Raw genomic sequence first — 16,678 nt, 5'->3', positions numbered from 1 at the left:
CCAATGAACGCTGTCTGGGTTGTAGGTGGGTTTTCAAACTGAAAAGGGATGCTGATGGCAAAATCCAAAAATATAAAGCAAGGTTGGTTGCAAAAGGGTTCACTCAAAGGAAAGATTTAGACTTTGACAAGACTTTTGCACCAGTTACTAAAGGTGAATCAATTAGATTACTGTTAAAAGTTGCTGCACTCAAGGGAATGTCAGTTAACCACTATGACATTCAAACTGCATTTCTTTATGGTGATTTAGACCACAGATTATACATGCAGCAACCCCCTGGCTATGAAAAAGGGGAGAATCTAGTCTGTGAACTGCAGAAGTCAATCTATGGGTTAAAACAAGCTGCTAGATCCTGGAACCAAAAAGTAGATGAAAAACTGCAGAATTTTGGTTTTGAAAAAGGAAAAGCAGATCCCTGTGTATATATGAAGAAGGACAAACAAGGCTGTATGTATCTGTGCATTTATGTTGATGATTTGCTGCTATTCACATCAACAGAAAAACAAAGGCTTGATTTTGAAGCCTGCATGAAAAGCCATTTCATATTAAAAAGCCTTGGAGTTGTGACCAATTACCTAGGTTTGGAAGTACACAGAGACAAGGATGGTAGCTTTCTGTTAAACCAACGTAGTAAAATTCAAAAGCTCCTAGAAGATTTTAATATGCAAGACTGTAAACCAGTCTCTACTCCGATGATAATAGATTTTCAGAAAGATACAGGAGAAACTCAATTAACTGAGGCAGAGAACTATAGATCTGCAATTGGAAGTTTACTGTACATTGCAAATCATTCTCGCCCAGATATCTCAAATTCTGTGGCCATTTTAAGTAGACAGGTAGAGAAGCCTACATCTACTGGAAAAGCAGCATTGAAGAGGTTAATGAGGTATTTGCAAGGAACAAAGAATTATTGCCTGATGCTAAATGCCTCTGGAACTGAGAAATTGCAGGCTTTTGCCGATTCTGATTGGGGAGCAGATGTCAGTGACAGAAAATCCACTTCTGGGATTTTAATTCAATTTGCTGGATCTAGCTTAGGCTGGCATTCTAGAAAACAAACACTTGTTGCTCTTTCCACTGCAGAAGCAGAGTTTTATTCTCTAACACAAACCTGTAATGAGGTTACATGGTTTAAACATTTGTTAAAAGACATAGGCATGGAAGTGAACCAGCCTATAACTGTTTATGAGGATAATCAAGCTTGCATTGCTATGGCAAAATCTGAAGCCTGCAGAAGTAGAACAAAACATATCGATATTAGATATCAATATATCAAAGATATGATAAGCAAAGGAGAAATAATGTTAAAATATTGTGAATCAAAAGACATGATTGCTGATATTTTAACCAAACCTCTTCCTGTACCAAGACACAAAGAGTTGTCAGAGAAGATTGGTTTGCAACTTAATCTATAGTGTAAAAAGGGGAGTGTTGAGGTTTTCCTACTAATAGATTATTGTGCCTAGTCATTTTGGCTGAGTGAAAAAGGTTGCAAGTGATTGTCTCCTCTCACGTGCTTCATGCAAAATAGCCTGGGGGGAGGACCTGCCCGGACTTGTTCTTCACTTCTTCTTTTTCTCTCTGCTGGAAATGTAGCTCAGCAAGGCTTGCTCCAAAGGGAGCTAAGTACTTTAAATGTTTTGCTTTTGTTTTTGCTTTCTGTAAATAAATTATTTTTATAGAAATGCTTGGTGTGTGACTTTTTTGACCTCTCCTGGGCTAAAGGCTTTCCCAGCATCTGCAACAGTATTGGGGTCTATGAGAGCCAGTCTGGTGTAGTGGTTACAGCACCAGAGTAGAAACCGAGAGACTGTGAGTTCTAGTCCTGTCTTAGGCATGAAGCCAGTTGGGTAACCTTGGGCCAGTCCCTCTTGCTCAGTCCTAGGAAGGAGGCAATGGCAAACCACTTCTGAAAAGCCATGCCAAGAAAACTGCAGGGACTTGTCCAGGCAATTGCCAGGAGTCAACACTGACTCGAAAACATAATGAAAAAAAAATGGGGCTGTGAATCTGTAACTGAGGCTTAGTATAGTCTCCAAGCTTCAATTCCCAAGACTCACTCTTGGGAAAGCCACAGTAATGACTATGGTATACTAAAACTGCTTTTCTTTCTTAGTATAAGCATGCGTAATACCATTTACAAATTAAAGGGCAAGGGACTCTACAAATGCTACAGTCTTATTAGTTTTGCATGTTTGGTCTAGTGGTTAAGGCAATGGACTAGAAACCAGGAGACTGAGAGTTCTAGTCCTGCCTTTAGGCATGCAAGCTGACTGGGTGACCTTGGGCCAGTCCCTCTCTCTCAGCCCAACTCACCTCCCAGGGTTGTTGTTGTGGGGGAAATAGGAGGAGGAAGGTATGTTAACCACCTTGAGTTGTTTTGAAAAAAATAATAAAGGCAGGATAGAAAATAAACAAAATTGCAAAAATCTGGGCAACCACTGGATGACAGCAAAGAGATACTGGAAACCCCAACACTCAGCAGCCCTCTAGAGGTGATCTTGATGCACAGCCCCAATCTAGTATCTCTAATATAAAAAGGATCCAGATGAAGAAGATGAAAGGGGGTGGGGGGAAAGTATTTTCTGAACAACAGAAGGATAAAATTTGTTTAAAGAATGCAAACTCTGGCCAAGGTTTGTGAAAGGAAATTTCAAAGGCGTTGTTTTAAATTATAAAAATGGTTCTGTAAATGTATTTGGGCAATGTAAATTACAGCTCTCATATGAATATAAAGAGATGCTGTCTTGTTTTAAAACCAGGCATCACTTACATTTGACTGTGGGATGTTTCCATAATGAGATGTAAATATCTAACTGAATTTGGAAAAATATCATTTATGAAATTGCCTTTCTAGTTGCTTAAATAAACAGTTCTTACTTACATGCATAGCCCAGAGCCCAGTTGCCTTCCTGATACCACTGTCAACAAGTCATGGATTTTTGGCCTTCAGAAGTGCTGGACAATCTGAGCAATAGCCAGACACACTCCTAGCCAATTCCAAAGAGCTGTGTTTGTTCTTAAGTGGGAACACAAACTGCACAAAACAGCAGAACTTATAATGGATCCAGTTTCCCTTGTTTAATTCATATTAGCATTTGCTCTCTTTTTTTCATCATATTCCTCTTATGCTGCCACTGCTTTGCATTTTAGGGCATGGCATGGCAAGATGATGATACCACAAGGACATGGATATCTTTATGAAGGCTCCTGTGCTGTGTGCTGGATTGAGCACAGATCCATTCAGTTCAGTGTCAATTTCCAGAGGCCATAACTAAGCTCTGGGTGCCATGTTTGTCCAGTTGACAGCTTTGGTATTTGTTATATCAGTTTTCCCTATCTTGCTGTCCTGGGAATGGAAGTCTAAAACTATGCTGCATGTTTCTTGACACAGGGATTGGGTTAGGGTGAGCTGTTTGCCTCACAAACCTGGAACAGATCTACAGCTAAAACATTTGATTTGGAATAGTTAAGGGTCATGGAGAAAATCTATCTATCTATGTGGTTGCTAGGAGTTGAAAACTATTTGATGGTAAATAATCAGTCAATCAATCAAGGGATGTGAAGGAAAATTAGCATGCTTGTAAAGTCACACAATTCCCTTGCATTCAAGGGTTGTCCAAGTACAATATCTTATCTGGAATACCGTGCCTTAACTACCTAGCCTGTTCGGCTTTTAAGACTAGTTTTGCATTTATGTATTCACCTGTTAAAGATGCCTAAGCGTTTCACCCTAACAGAAGTCTATTTCTTAACGGTGACAGAGAGAACGTAAGGTCCATAACCTAAGTATTCCTACTCCTGTAATTCCTAATCCCCAGGTTTATTCCTGCTGACTTATTTACGGATACGTAAGCTTTCTGTTCAGGAACACGAGCAGCTTATAAATCATACTGATACACAGTCACTTTCACAAAATACAAAAATCTCACTCAACCAGGGAGGTCAATAAGTGACTTTGGGTCAGTCACTATCTTTGATCCCAACCTAACTCACAGGTTTATTATTGAGAGAATAAAATACAGTAGAGGAATTTCTTTGTAACAAAGCCATGTTGGCTGTTTTTCATTTTAGATGCACTCAACTTTTCACCTTAAGAGAGTTGCTATTATCCTAAGCAATTACATGAAGGGTTTCAAATCTGCAGTGAAACTTAATAAATTCATTTTTGAAACATAAAGTACTATTAACACTGAAATCACATGTGCTTTACTCAAAAATAATGGTAATTTATATTGGTGTCATGGAAAAAGACAAAAGATAAGTTAAACTACAGCTTTCAAATTTTTCCAAAGTGTTAGACAGTTGAAAATAATAGAGATCTAAGAAGATGAGATTTAGACTTCTAAAAACTACTTTCAGAATAAAAAATTGACAGAATGTATAAAGGTGAAAGAGAGAGGAAGATGAAGGCAAGAGAAAGAGAGGAAACAGGGAGAATGGTGACTGGTTGACCTCCTACTGATGTCACAATTCATCGCATCTCAAACAGTAAGTCATTCCTTGACAACTACAGAGGAATAAGCAACCATACAAGGAGGTGAGATCATTTTGATGACAGGGTATTTAGTGAATGTTTTAAGTTGTTTCCATGAATGTAACTGTAGCTAAAAGTGACCGTAGATAAGCTGTCAAAATCATGAGAACAAAATGCAGTGGGATCCAAAAGACTGGTTTAATGGTGCCATAAATCTTCAGCCATGGTCTGCCTAATCAGATGTCTGTATCAGAGTTACTGAACTCCTGACCTATGAGGCAAAGATAAATGAAATAGAGAGAGAAGCAGAGGTCACTTTATCTTACGCCTCAAACCTGGCACAGTCTGCTGCTTGAACCCCAATCCTGATGACAGCTCTACAAACAGCCTTCTGTTGAAAAGCCAGTAATCATGTTGGGCATAGATTTAAGACATTCACATTCAAATCCCAGCTCAGCCTCCAGGCTCATTCTTCATCAGTCTGTCCTCCTTCCATAACATTACTCTGAGGATAAAATATGTGGAAAAGACGATACTAACTACACTGCCCTAGGCCCCTTAAAAAATAATATGTCCAATGAAAATCTACTATATCATTTTTTAGCCCTGTGCTTACTCTGCGAGGCCAGGAGGTAGCTCAGATTCCCTTCTTCCCTCCTCTAACCCTGATCCCACCACTGAGGTCCTAGATAAGAAACATCTTAAAGAGAAAGCCATCCTTAATATTCATCTCACACAATGTAGAAGACTAAGTACTTGCTACTGACAGGTTAATCTTATTTATGTAATTTCTCTTTTTAGAAGTTGTATTGAATTTCCATAAAATATGTTTTAGTATCAGTAAATTCTACTGAAACCTCCTAAGAATTTTTTTTTCCTTGTCAGAATTAGGGACCTGAGAAATTTATTTTGATTATAAACTGTCAGAGAACTTAAGTCCTGCTGGATGTTGTAGTTTTCTTTGGATTAGTTTTTATCTGAGTAATGAGAAATGCTTTGTTTTAGCTTTTTTAATTCATTCATTTATAGAAGGGTTATAGTCTACAAGACTATTAAACTGTATCATCCTGTCTGCAAAAGAAGCAAATTAAGATAAATGTAATTTAATCTGATTGGTAAATGTAGGTTTCTTTACACAATGTTAACAGTGCTACCTTTACTATTTCAAGAAGTAATCACTATCTCTAGATCTTGGTTAGTTGCATTATCTTTGATTATGGTCTTAATTTATCTTTTTATTTTCTGGCTGTTCTTCAATCCCAGACGTCATCGTTGTCCTCATAATCCTACAAGGATTTATGACCATGGAAGACTGTCAAGCCTCATGACCGAATACACAGAAAAATATCCTTTATACCACAATGTCCCTCCTTCCAAGAGCCTCAGGCCCAAGCAGGAATATCGGAGCCATGGAGGGAAAATGGAAAGCCTCACCACTTTCAAGTAAATATTGCACAATATTAGAAATTGGAACTCCAAGGAAATCAGAGTGAGGAGGGAGATGGGGGAAGAGAGAGAAGGATAGCTTACTGAGATTTGTTTTGAGGTAAGCCTGTGATATAGTTTTAATCAAAATCATTACATGGCCAACATTTGATAGACCTATTGTCTGAATAAAGAGATCACCACAGCATTTTATGGACAGATAAAATTTGCAAACATTGCATGTGAATAAAGGAATAATTCTACAAGAAAAAGAAAAGGACAGTGATGCTTTAATGTTAATGCATTTCTTAAGAATACTTTGCTTTGTGTAAGAGAGAAGAGGAAGCCAGTTTGGTGTAGGGGTTAAGGCAACGGGCTAGAAACCAGGAGACTCTGAGTTCTAGTCTTGCTTTAGGCACAAAGCCAGCTGGGTGACCTTGGGCCAGTCCCTCTTGCTCAGCCCTAGGAAGCAGGCAATGACAAACCACTGCTGAAAAACCTTGCCAAGAAAGCTGCAGGGACTTGTCCAGACAGTTGCCAGGAGTCAACACTGACTTGAAGGGAGAGGGAGGGAGGGAGAAGAATAGAATCAGGCTTACCAACCTTATGTTTTGTAGGTGTTTGCATTAGAAATAATTAACTGGCTTTCTCTCCCCAGTCTGCCACAATTTTAATTAGAGCCACAATTTTAATCAATCCAAAGATTTTAACTAGTCACTGATTAAATGACTAAGTGCTGCAGTTATGGTCTCTTTCTCAGAGTTTTTTCCTGTCCTCCCACCAGATCTGATTACCTTCCATATGATATAACATATCGGCCCATTCGGGTACAAGAGGAATACAAACCCATTGCTGGAGAAATTGACATGGCAACCACGTACAGAAGCGATTACAATCCTCACAAAATAGAACCAGTAATATTAGTAAGACCTGCAGAAAAGAAATACGTTGCTAAAAGCAAACTGAATGCCATTCCAACTTACCAAGGTAATAATGCCAATTACTTTTACAAATGGAAACAATTGCCAGGATGGTGAGGTGTCAGATTGCTACACTGGAGAGGCAAATGCTGACTTGGTTGTTGCAATGCCATCCTGACAATTTTCCTGTAATTGGAAGACATCTAATCAGCAGCAGGCTCTCTTATTAAGAGCACGCTGTAATTCAAGGTCATCATTAGGCTCTGAAACCAAAACCTAGTTTAGTTGTCCTCCTGAAACCACTAGAAAACTATATTGCTGATAAACTGAAGCATGTTCTCTCAAACATGCTTCTCAAACATAACGTCTAACAAGTTCAGTAAGTTTTACTGCCCTGTGAGGATCTAAAATGGTTTAAACTGATCTGATAAACTTGTCCTCTTAATAAATGCTAGGACCTAGTTAAGTGTATTTTAGGGAAGCGAGACGTTTCAGACAATCCTCACATAACATTTGCACAATATTATAATTCTCAGGATTTATTAAGCAAGGTCATTTAAGGGCAAATGACATTGTGTGAATATTACCTTATTTAGATGTTATAATGGTCAAAATAGGTGGAAGCAATCAAGTATGTATGTGTAAGTTCTTGCAGAACCATCTAGTTCGGCACATTGGCCATTCACCTTATATAAGCTCATCACGGGCCTACTTTTAGGTGAGGAATATGGGAAGAATAGCAACCTCTGTCAAAAAGGTAATAATTCTTGTTTTTGATCTTAAAGCTGATTTTAAAGCCTGGGAAATACCAAGAAGGGAGCCCTATAAAATGGAGAACATCTACCATCCTCCCACTGAAAAGTTTGGAAACGCCACTACCTTTCAAGATGCATTTATTCCAAGGGAATTTGCCCTCCAGAAAGCCTTAAAACCTCCTGATGCAAGCATGCTTTCAGACCAACCTTTTATCAGTGACACAAGTCACCGCAGTGATTATGTTCCTCATCAGCTAGAACCCAAATGGAAAAAGCCGAAAGAACAATATAGGCCAAGTAGTCAGCCCCTTGAAAATATTACAACCCACCGGTGTGATTTTAGGGGGCTTGCTGGTGATCTTCCAAAAAGCTTCAAGCCTGAGCCTGCTAAAATAGAAACGAAGGCCCATTTTGATGGAATCACAGAATTCAGTGATCGTTTTCAGCAGTGGACAGTTTCCTTACCTGAACTTCGTAAAGCAAAGGAGTATGTTCCACCCACAGGTGGCATGGATTTTAATTCCACATCCCATCTTGATTATACTCCTCATGACATCAGTCCAGTTGTCCTCATGAAACCACTAGAAAAGAGCAAAAGAAATAATCCTCCCTTCCAAGGAAACACAACGATGAGGGATGCCTTTCAAGCTTGGGATATCCATCGACCGGAAATGATTAAAAAAAACCAGGAAATGCCAAAGTCCTCTGCTAAATTTGATGATATCACCACCTTCCGAGCTCACTATACACCACACAGTCTAATCCCAACGCAGAGCTGCAGACCTCCAAATGTAGCTTTGTCTTGTTCAGCACGTTTCGAGGATGAAACCATGTACCGCATGGACTATGCTCCAAAGAAGAAAGAGATCTGTCCAGCAACTTACCCATCTCCTCCAGGATATGTCTTTGTCAGCACTGATTCTCATGGTCACAAATTCTTCCGCAAGGTCACACCAGATGTCAGTAAGGTTGTCCATCCAAATGGTAATCATGTTCCAAAAGAAATATCAGTTGTATCGTAAGTTCTACTTATTTACTCTGCACAGTGCTGAACAATATCATGCCCTGGGCAGACTATTACAGTTGCTCTAAACATTAAAATAAGCACAGTGATTGTAAGATTTTTGGGGATATGAAAATTGAAATCTTTATAATAATGGTGATGGAAACTTTCATTAGTAAAAGATAAAGCAGTATTTCTGTGGGATCTTTTTTCTTCAGTTGTTTGTTAAAATAACTTAATCCTTAACCAAACTGTCTGTTTAGCAATAACCTGACAATTTAATATACAGCAAACATTTCTACTGTACACTGTATGGTATGATTTGAATGTAATTCTGCTTTGTCTGTGGTTACCAATTTTTTTCCAATCTATTTTCTCAAGCTAGATCCAGAAAGGGATCATTACTTACACATACAGTTTTCCAGGTTAATTTCTGGCATCTCATCTTCAAGAATGTTTGGTCACAGAAGTGGGCTAGAGTTGAGCATGGGTCATAGAGAGAGATTAGCATCTAGGAAGATCAATACTGTAGGAGCCTACAGGTGATTATGTTTACTGCTGCAAATAGCCCATAACACCTTGAATAGAATGAAAGTATTTTAACAATATTTTGAGTGACTTCAGAACTAGCTGTTTATCAGCCTTATTAGATTATAAATGACACTTAACTTGCCACTGATATGCATATCTGTGCTTGCCTGAAATTTGAGGCAAACCTCAAATCCCACCCAGAAGTCCACCCAGCAGTTCTGACGATTAGGAATTATCCCTAATTACTACTTTTTAACCAAATTCTGTGTACCAGGTCTTTGAGGTTTCGAAGAAGTCAGGTAACACCCTGACCTCATAGCTATCCACAATAATAAAGATTTGTTAGCAAAATTACTGTTCTCTTAAGAAAAAATCCCAGAATACTGTGATATTGTGGGCTTCCTGCAGCATATTCATTCTGCTGGTCTTTCAGGTATTCTGCCTCTCTGAGCAGGGAGCCTCAACAGCTATCTGCCCTTCAAACCAATTTAAGGGGGATGTGCTTTCAAAGCCTATTCCTTTAGGAACATTTCCTGCTGAATCCGGCTGAGCTAACTCCCCAGTAAAGATTTATAGAATCAGAAGTATACATATGGCCTCAGTTAGACAGGCTGGGAAGCTTTTTTGAAATTGGACTCAGTTTCTTATTGGGGAAAAAGAAAGGCAAGATAACATTGGAGAATGATAAATCTGCATTTCAGATCATTATTTCAGCCTTCATGTTTTTATTAATGAAATCCTCAGTTTGATCAGTCCTAAATGGATGGAATTTGTTCCAGTGAGTGTTTCTACTTCAATATGATAGATTGAATTTACTGTGTTATTTTGTACTCATTAATTTAAGAAAATCATTTTATAGTTGAAGCACCATGTAATCCTTCTACTCTATCTGCAAGTCATCAAAGTCAGAGACTGAGATCGATAAACGAATGGTGTCAAAAGAGCAAAAATAAATCATCCAAAAGAGGGCAGGAAACCATCTGAATGTCTGGGAATGTTTGCTTCATGTCACTCCCACAGACAGACTAAGATTAGTATCCATTTATTTTATTCCTTGTCCTACGTAAATGTTATTGCTCCAAAAATCTAATTAAATACTTCTATGTCACATTACATTTTCCGTTTCTTAAAATACTTTTTAAGATTGTAGCTAGACTAAGGGTGCAGAAGCCCATTTGCTCTGAAATGGTAGTGTATTTATGTTTTTTGTCATCAAATAGATAGAGATAAGTTCCTGAATGCTATGGAATGAACTCTTTTGAAATGTTATTATATTGGACTGAAGCATACATGGATTGCACATCGCTTAATACCTACAGCACCAAATTAATATTTACATGTCCAAATGGGTTAGTGCATTAAATGCTAGCAGCTCATTATTTTCAAATATTAAACACAAAAGAAAACAATAGTAAGTTTTAGTAATAAGAAAAAATAGGATCCAAAATATTTATTACACACTATACAAAAATATTGCACTTTTAAATCAGGTAATAAATATATACAAAAGTATATTACAGGCTATGATTGATTGTTTTCTGTCATCAGCCAAGGATACAGTTTCCTCATTAAACACCTTTTATACAGTAGTACTAGTTAACTGTCAGTAAGGCTAAGCCATGATTTGGTTATCTTTTGAAATACATTTGGGACAGAAACAAAAACCTCAGGTGTTACTTTTCTGCCCTTTGTCAGAGGGTTCAGTTCAAGAAAACATGACTTTTGAAGTTTATGCAAGAACTCAAGAGTTACAAATGAAAAACAAAAAGGTAAGAACAGTAAAGAATATTCTTGACTCAATGGATAAGGCCAAAGTTTCAGGTAGTCTTGCATAGTTTCTAAACAGTAGTCAGTTAAATAACCCTGGAAAACATACAAGCAGGGCATGAAGATCACACCTGTTTTGCTTGCCTGTGATATCTGACATTTGGAGGCAGATTGTCTGAAAATGGAGTTTCCACACTGCTTTCAGAACTAATAGCCATTGATAAACAACAGACTCTGTTAATCTTAAGAGCCACAGGTTACGATGGATCAATGCTTTGTAAGCTGAAGATTCCAGGTTTGACCCCAGCATCTCCAGGTAAGGCTAGGAAAACTCCTATTTAAAAAAACTGGAATGCTGCCGCCAATTAGGAGTTAGACCAATGGCTTGACTTGCTACAAGGCAGCTCCTATCTCTATGGTTTAATCCATTTTTATATCATTTCCCAATCAAGAAGATATCTTCCCTAGCCATCCAAGATGTTTTGAGTTACATGGCTTTCACTTCATTTTGAGACACAAAATTATATAACTTAAGCATGCATAGCATATATTTTGGTCTATTCTAAGCCTGTTGTCAATCAACTTCACTGGTTTATCTTATGACAACTGAACTAAAAAAAACTTTTGTTCAATCCATTTTTTTTAATAATGCATATTTTCATCAACATCAATTGTGCCCTTCTTTCTGTTATTCTAAGGAACTTCAGGAGTCTCAAAGGATACATTTGAAACCATTTCAGTTGCTCATTTCTCTCTCTTTTTCAACACTTACGTATGGTGGCCAGAATTGTATACAGCCACATTCATTTATATTTCATATAATTTATATTATTTGATAGTTAAAACTAAGACTTTTATTAGTTTTTGCACAAAATGTATAAAGGAGAAAAAAGCTACCTGAAGTAATTCTAGGAATTGACTTGCATGGCATATTTCCAAATGCATAATGATCAAAGTGGATGAAAATCAATTTAACTGATACTTAACATATCTCTTTCTCAAAGTATAACAGATCTGCCCCCCCACACTTCAAAGGACTGTAAAATAATAGAGGATTTCTTCAAGAGCAGTGTAGACCGATACACACTTTTGGCTGGGGATCTGCTCTCAGTTCCCTGCTGACAAAGCAGAAGAAAAAAGTTCTCAAACTTCAAATTCAAATTGAGATATTTAAATTCTGAGCTCCACTATAGAAACCTCAAATCCACTTTCCAATCTAGGCTAATCATGCTCCTAGCCTTGATCAGACTCCAGAGAGACTGTAGTTTTGCCAAAACATAAAGTAGAGACAATGGTAGGGGGGGGGGGAAATGACGCTATTTCTATACTTTTTGAAAATTGTCTTAAAGTGGATTAAATCAAGGTGACAAGCAAAGCAGAGTGATTGCTGATTCCAGTATATTTTTAAAGGTTGTCTTCACTAATCTTCAATTGTCTTTGTACTGTCAGTAGCATTACTTAAATCCAATGAATTCTCATTGTCTCATTAAAGAAGTTGTTCTCCAAGGCTGCAGGTGGCTTTCTTGATAACACTAGTCGGAAAGTCAGCGTTGCAATTTCATCACATCTGGAGGGCACCAGGTTAGGAAAGGTGCTTTCAAGTAGTATAATCAGTGGATCATGATTATTTAAAACAACCGTTGAGGTTTGTTATTGTAAAAGGCATTAAGGAGTGCAGGAGGAACCGGGAAGAGAAAATGTTTTGTCCAAACTATGAATTCATATTATCAGTTCAGCGACCCCATGTCTTCCTTGTTGATAGTCTTCATTCTACTCCAGAACAGACTGAACTGAATGAAAATTCTCTTCTTGTGATCTTTTTGTTGTGGCATCATACGCTTCCCATAAAAGACTAACCTTCTCCACATGACTGACAACACCTTTGCTTGTAGAGGTCTACTAAGCATAATTTTAGATGCTTTACAAATGTACAGTAGTGAGTGGTGTCCTTGCAGTCGCCCTCTGAAAAATATATTGAAATGTGACAAAAAGGAAACAGGAAAGTTTATGTCATCGCAATAAATGATGCTTGGATGCTGATGTCTTACGGCCAGTATCTCCCGTCTGGCAAACACAGATGTAAGACCTAGATAAAACATCAATTATCCTCTCTTTTTGCCTTGTGTGTCTTTTTCAAAACTACTGTGGAGTAATGTGCAGACTCTCTGGAGACTCATTCATGAACAAGTTACATTAATGGATATTGATCCAGTCCATAGGACAGTCTGGGGCTAACCTGGGCATTCTTTGGCTTTTTTCATTCTTCTTTTTACTGCTTACTGAACTGGGGCTAAGTCACTCAGCAACTGTTTAGGAGAACATGGGTTTATCAGGTTCTTTCTACAGCTAAAGTTCCGCCACACCAGGTCCTAAATGCAATTTGCCACAAGCAACTGGCAAGGTGAGAAATGGAAGTAAAATATTTTACATACTGTCACAAGAAGTGACACTGCAGTGTTGCCAGGTCATCGGTCTCTTCTGCCAGGCACAGAACTGATCTGCCACCAATCTCCTCTTTTTCCTATGTACACAGCTGACCTGTCGTGACTGGAAGCCACTTCCGCAGTCTACAGGGCAAGGACGCCAGGGACCTGTTCTCCAATACACATCACAACTATCTGAAGAACAGTTTCTTCTAATGGATGGCCTGCAGAAGAGAAAAAGGAAAAAAAGCAGTAGTCTGAGACTTAATCCAAGAGATTATTCCTCCTTTCCTGATTCTTGTTGCAACATAAGGCTTGTCCACTTCCAGTATTGCACTAACAATAAAAGACATAACTGGAGAATCTCCCTTTTAGGATCTAGACCAGTTTTTCTCAACCATAGCAACTTTGAGATGTCTGGACTTCATCTCCCAAAATTCCCTTACTAATGCCCCTACTATTCTTCAGCATGCAACAATATTTTTTTTTGGTCTTGTTTCTATTTTCTTCAGTTTTATTTCCCTACCATACTTCTGTTGTATTCAGATTATGCTAAATCAGTGTACTTCACCAGTTAAACACTGTTGCCATATGCACCACCACTTCTCCCTGAAAGCAGATTTACCTGATCTGGGAAGTTCGTGCAGAGCTGCCTTTCTGATAATTCTCCTTTATCTCAGTTCCATGTCAACTCAAGCTTTTTTGCCAAATCTCAAACTGATGTGGAAATGGGGTACATCAAACTTGTAAAAATGAGAAACCAAGGGAAACTGAGATGGAGAGATTTCTAGCCACGGTTTTTGGGCCTGGCATTGTAGCCAAATGCCCAGAAAAGACAGGACACGTTATCAGAAGGATTCTGACTAAACAGAACCACAAGTTTGTATGTTTCGCTTGCCAGCTCCAATGTAAAACTTTACAAATTCTTTACATTTCCACTTGCGATATTCCTCTGCAAAGAGAAAGGAAGGGAGAGAAAATCTCTCTGAAGTTGTAAGTTCTATTCCAATGATTTAGTAGTGGAAAGCATGATAAAGTATCACATTTAATAGCCTAATGAGACTGTTGGGGAGGAGAGATATGTGGTGTTCACTGACCCGTATCTTCCCAGTAGTATCTAGTCAAAGAATGTCATGACATCTTCTGGAAAAAAGTGCTACATGTCTCATGCTTGGCAGACGTACCTTTTCTTGCTATCACAGAGTGAGTTCAGTACTACTGATCCATTCTGAGACTGACACTGAATGAGACGGTGTTGTAAGCCCACTCCACGGTTTATGCAGCGTCCAGTGCACTGAGACGATAAATAACAAACAGCTTCCATGACAAAGACCAGTTTCCATTACATTTTCCCATGCAAAATGCAGATTATTTGAACTGAGAGTGATAGCAGGGTTCCTTGTCCATGTGAGTACATGTCAAGAAATGTTCATATTAATCTAATTTCTCCCTTATGATTTATTTCTAGATAGAAACCCTGGACTTACCTACTTATACCTCTGGGAGTTTTGACAGTGTAGAGGTACTCAGCCAGAGAGCCAACAGTCGTTAGGGTTTGAATTCAGTCCATCTACCTATGCTGGCCACTGGAGCTCTTGAACAGAGTAGCAAATAAGAGTGTTTTCTGTTCTAGTTAATCCTTAGCCTAACATGGACTTTCTGAGCTTTAGTGTGTTTTTCTATCTTGTAATCAGTCCTCAGACTTGCCTTTGCTTGTTTTTTAGTTCTGACTTACTTTGCGGCCCTGATTAACAGTTCGATCCCACATAGAGTAGACATATGAACAGCAGTTTTAGTCCACAGGAATACTGGGAATGTAGATAAAACACTGGTCCAGCAAACTCAAGAAAGTCTATTCTGACTGGGAGTTGCTTTCCAGGTGTCAGATACCATTCCTAAAAACAGAGGCACTACAAAAATTATCAAGATGCTCAACAACCTACATCAGTTTGTTGTGATGATAACAGACAACCCTGACCCTCTTGGCAGAAGACTAAGATAGCAATTAGAGAACTGTGCATACCTATTAGGCAATTTTGATGCAGCCAACTGGGGCTCATGCATAGCCACTGGCAGCGATTACAGATTCATTGATCAATGAATTAATTACCTGGCCCCATGGATGAACAATCCATTCTGCACAAAAATGCCCCACACAAGGTTTCAGTTCCAAAGGACGCTCTTGGTCTGCACAAGCACCTGGAGGCAATGTTAAGACACGGCGGTTGGCTTTGACTTGCTTGCAGACTATTCTCCGCCGATGAAATCCATGGCCACATGAAGCAGAGCATTCAGACCAGGCTGTTGTTGCCCATCTGGAAGGAGAAAATGAGGTGGAGGAGGAGGAGGACAGAAGAAAAGTTAACCATAAAAGTAAAGGAATTGCATCATAGCAAAAAGAATGATTTTTCAAAAACATACTGTACAAGTTAGTAATTGAGCCTTCAGCTATAGGGATGGGTAAAGTTAACAGTGGGCACACTGTGGGCAATGGCTCCATTTTCCTTGGTTATTAGTTGAGATGGACAAGATCAACTATGATTTTTTGGGTCAGGGGCTACACCCCTTTGTCAGCTACTGGGGAACAAGAGCAGAAGGAGAGAGCTATTATTCTTACATTTTCCTTCTAGGTGTACTAATATAAACAGAGCCCCATCTGATCAAGACCAAACGCCTGATCTAGTCTCACGAAAGATAACCCACAAGTGTTTCTCCATAGCCACCCTTTATGTGTTGACAAGAATGGTGATGGAGGGAGCACAGCTATTGCATTTATATCCACTTTCCCTTCTAGAAACTGCATATAATAGGAATTAATGAAAATTCAGTGTATTCCTTCTGTAATGGAAGTGTGACTTCAGGCTTACTGAGTCTTCAGCACTTCCACTGAATAAGTAAACTATTGACAAGAAGATGCAGTGTAAATAGAGATTTAAATATATATATTGTGTGTGCTCTCTTTGTTCCCCGGCTCATACATGGAACTCTTGTCCTTTGACTCTTCACTTTCAATGTTTTGTATCAGACTGTAGTTGGAGGATTTCAGCATCCTAGTAAAAGAAACCTGAAATCTGCCTACCTTTGTTGCAAAATACACATATGTCTACAGATATATAAGCACACATACAAATCTGAACTAAGCGAAGAATGCATATACCTTGCAGGACAATCTTGAATATTGCAGGACTGGTCATTTACAACTGGCTTTTGACTGTCCTTGCATAATGAAGCATTCACATTTTGATCTTTCATGTTCACACATAGAAATTTTTGGAAGTGGGTTCCCAAATTCCGACAAGTAGTTGAGCACGGACTCCATTCACTAAGCTTCCATCGATATTCTGTCAAAGAGGATGCACCCCAAATATATTTACAAC

The 16,678-nt window shown here is 38.6% G+C and overlaps 2 protein-coding genes across 2 annotated transcripts in view; one reads left to right on the top strand and one right to left on the bottom strand.

The window, feature by feature from the left end:
• Positions 1-4,381: 4,381 nt before the first annotated feature.
• Positions 4,382-9,059, top strand: SAXO2 (stabilizer of axonemal microtubules 2). Its single transcript, XM_063314019.1, has 4 exons — positions 4,382-4,540; positions 5,741-5,920; positions 6,687-6,889; positions 7,608-9,059. The coding sequence occupies exons 2-4, from the start codon at positions 5,802-5,804 to the stop codon at positions 8,597-8,599; spliced, it is 1,314 nt and encodes a 437-aa protein (XP_063170089.1). The 5' UTR covers positions 4,382-4,540; positions 5,741-5,801; the 3' UTR covers positions 8,600-9,059.
• Positions 9,060-12,176: 3,117 nt separating this feature from the next.
• Positions 12,177-16,678, bottom strand: part of ADAMTSL3 (ADAMTS like 3) — a 205,551-nt gene continuing 201,049 nt past the window's right edge. Inside the window, exons 26-29 of the mRNA XM_063313955.1 lie at positions 16,459-16,642; positions 15,412-15,616; positions 14,486-14,595; positions 12,177-13,525 (exon numbers count right to left, since the gene is read on the bottom strand). Coding sequence (XP_063170025.1) covers positions 13,303-13,525; positions 14,486-14,595; positions 15,412-15,616; positions 16,459-16,642 — 722 coding nt within the window. The 3' untranslated portion in view covers positions 12,177-13,302. The remainder of the gene's footprint in view (positions 13,526-14,485; positions 14,596-15,411; positions 15,617-16,458; positions 16,643-16,678) is intronic.

The sequence above is a fragment of the Candoia aspera genome, chromosome 13 (genome assembly GCF_035149785.1).
Source record: "Candoia aspera isolate rCanAsp1 chromosome 13, rCanAsp1.hap2, whole genome shotgun sequence".
Lineage (NCBI taxonomy): Eukaryota > Metazoa > Chordata > Lepidosauria > Squamata > Boidae > Candoia > Candoia aspera.
The sequence above is the reverse complement of the archived record's forward strand: the minus strand, read 5'-3'. Positions and strand labels throughout refer to the sequence as shown.

What these genes read in the sequence shown, in the direction of transcription:
- SAXO2 (XM_063314019.1), top strand. Translation starts at nt 5,802, where the DNA reads ATGACCGAATACACAGAAAAATATCCTTTATACCACAATGTCCCTCCT. An exon ending in GAAAGCCTCACCACTTTCAA is followed by an intron (nt 5,921 to 6,686) that starts GTAAATATTGCA and finishes TCCTCCCACCAG; the next exon opens with ATCTGATTACCTTCCATATG. An exon ending in TGCCATTCCAACTTACCAAG is followed by an intron (nt 6,890 to 7,607) that starts GTAATAATGCCA and finishes TTGATCTTAAAG; the next exon opens with CTGATTTTAAAGCCTGGGAA.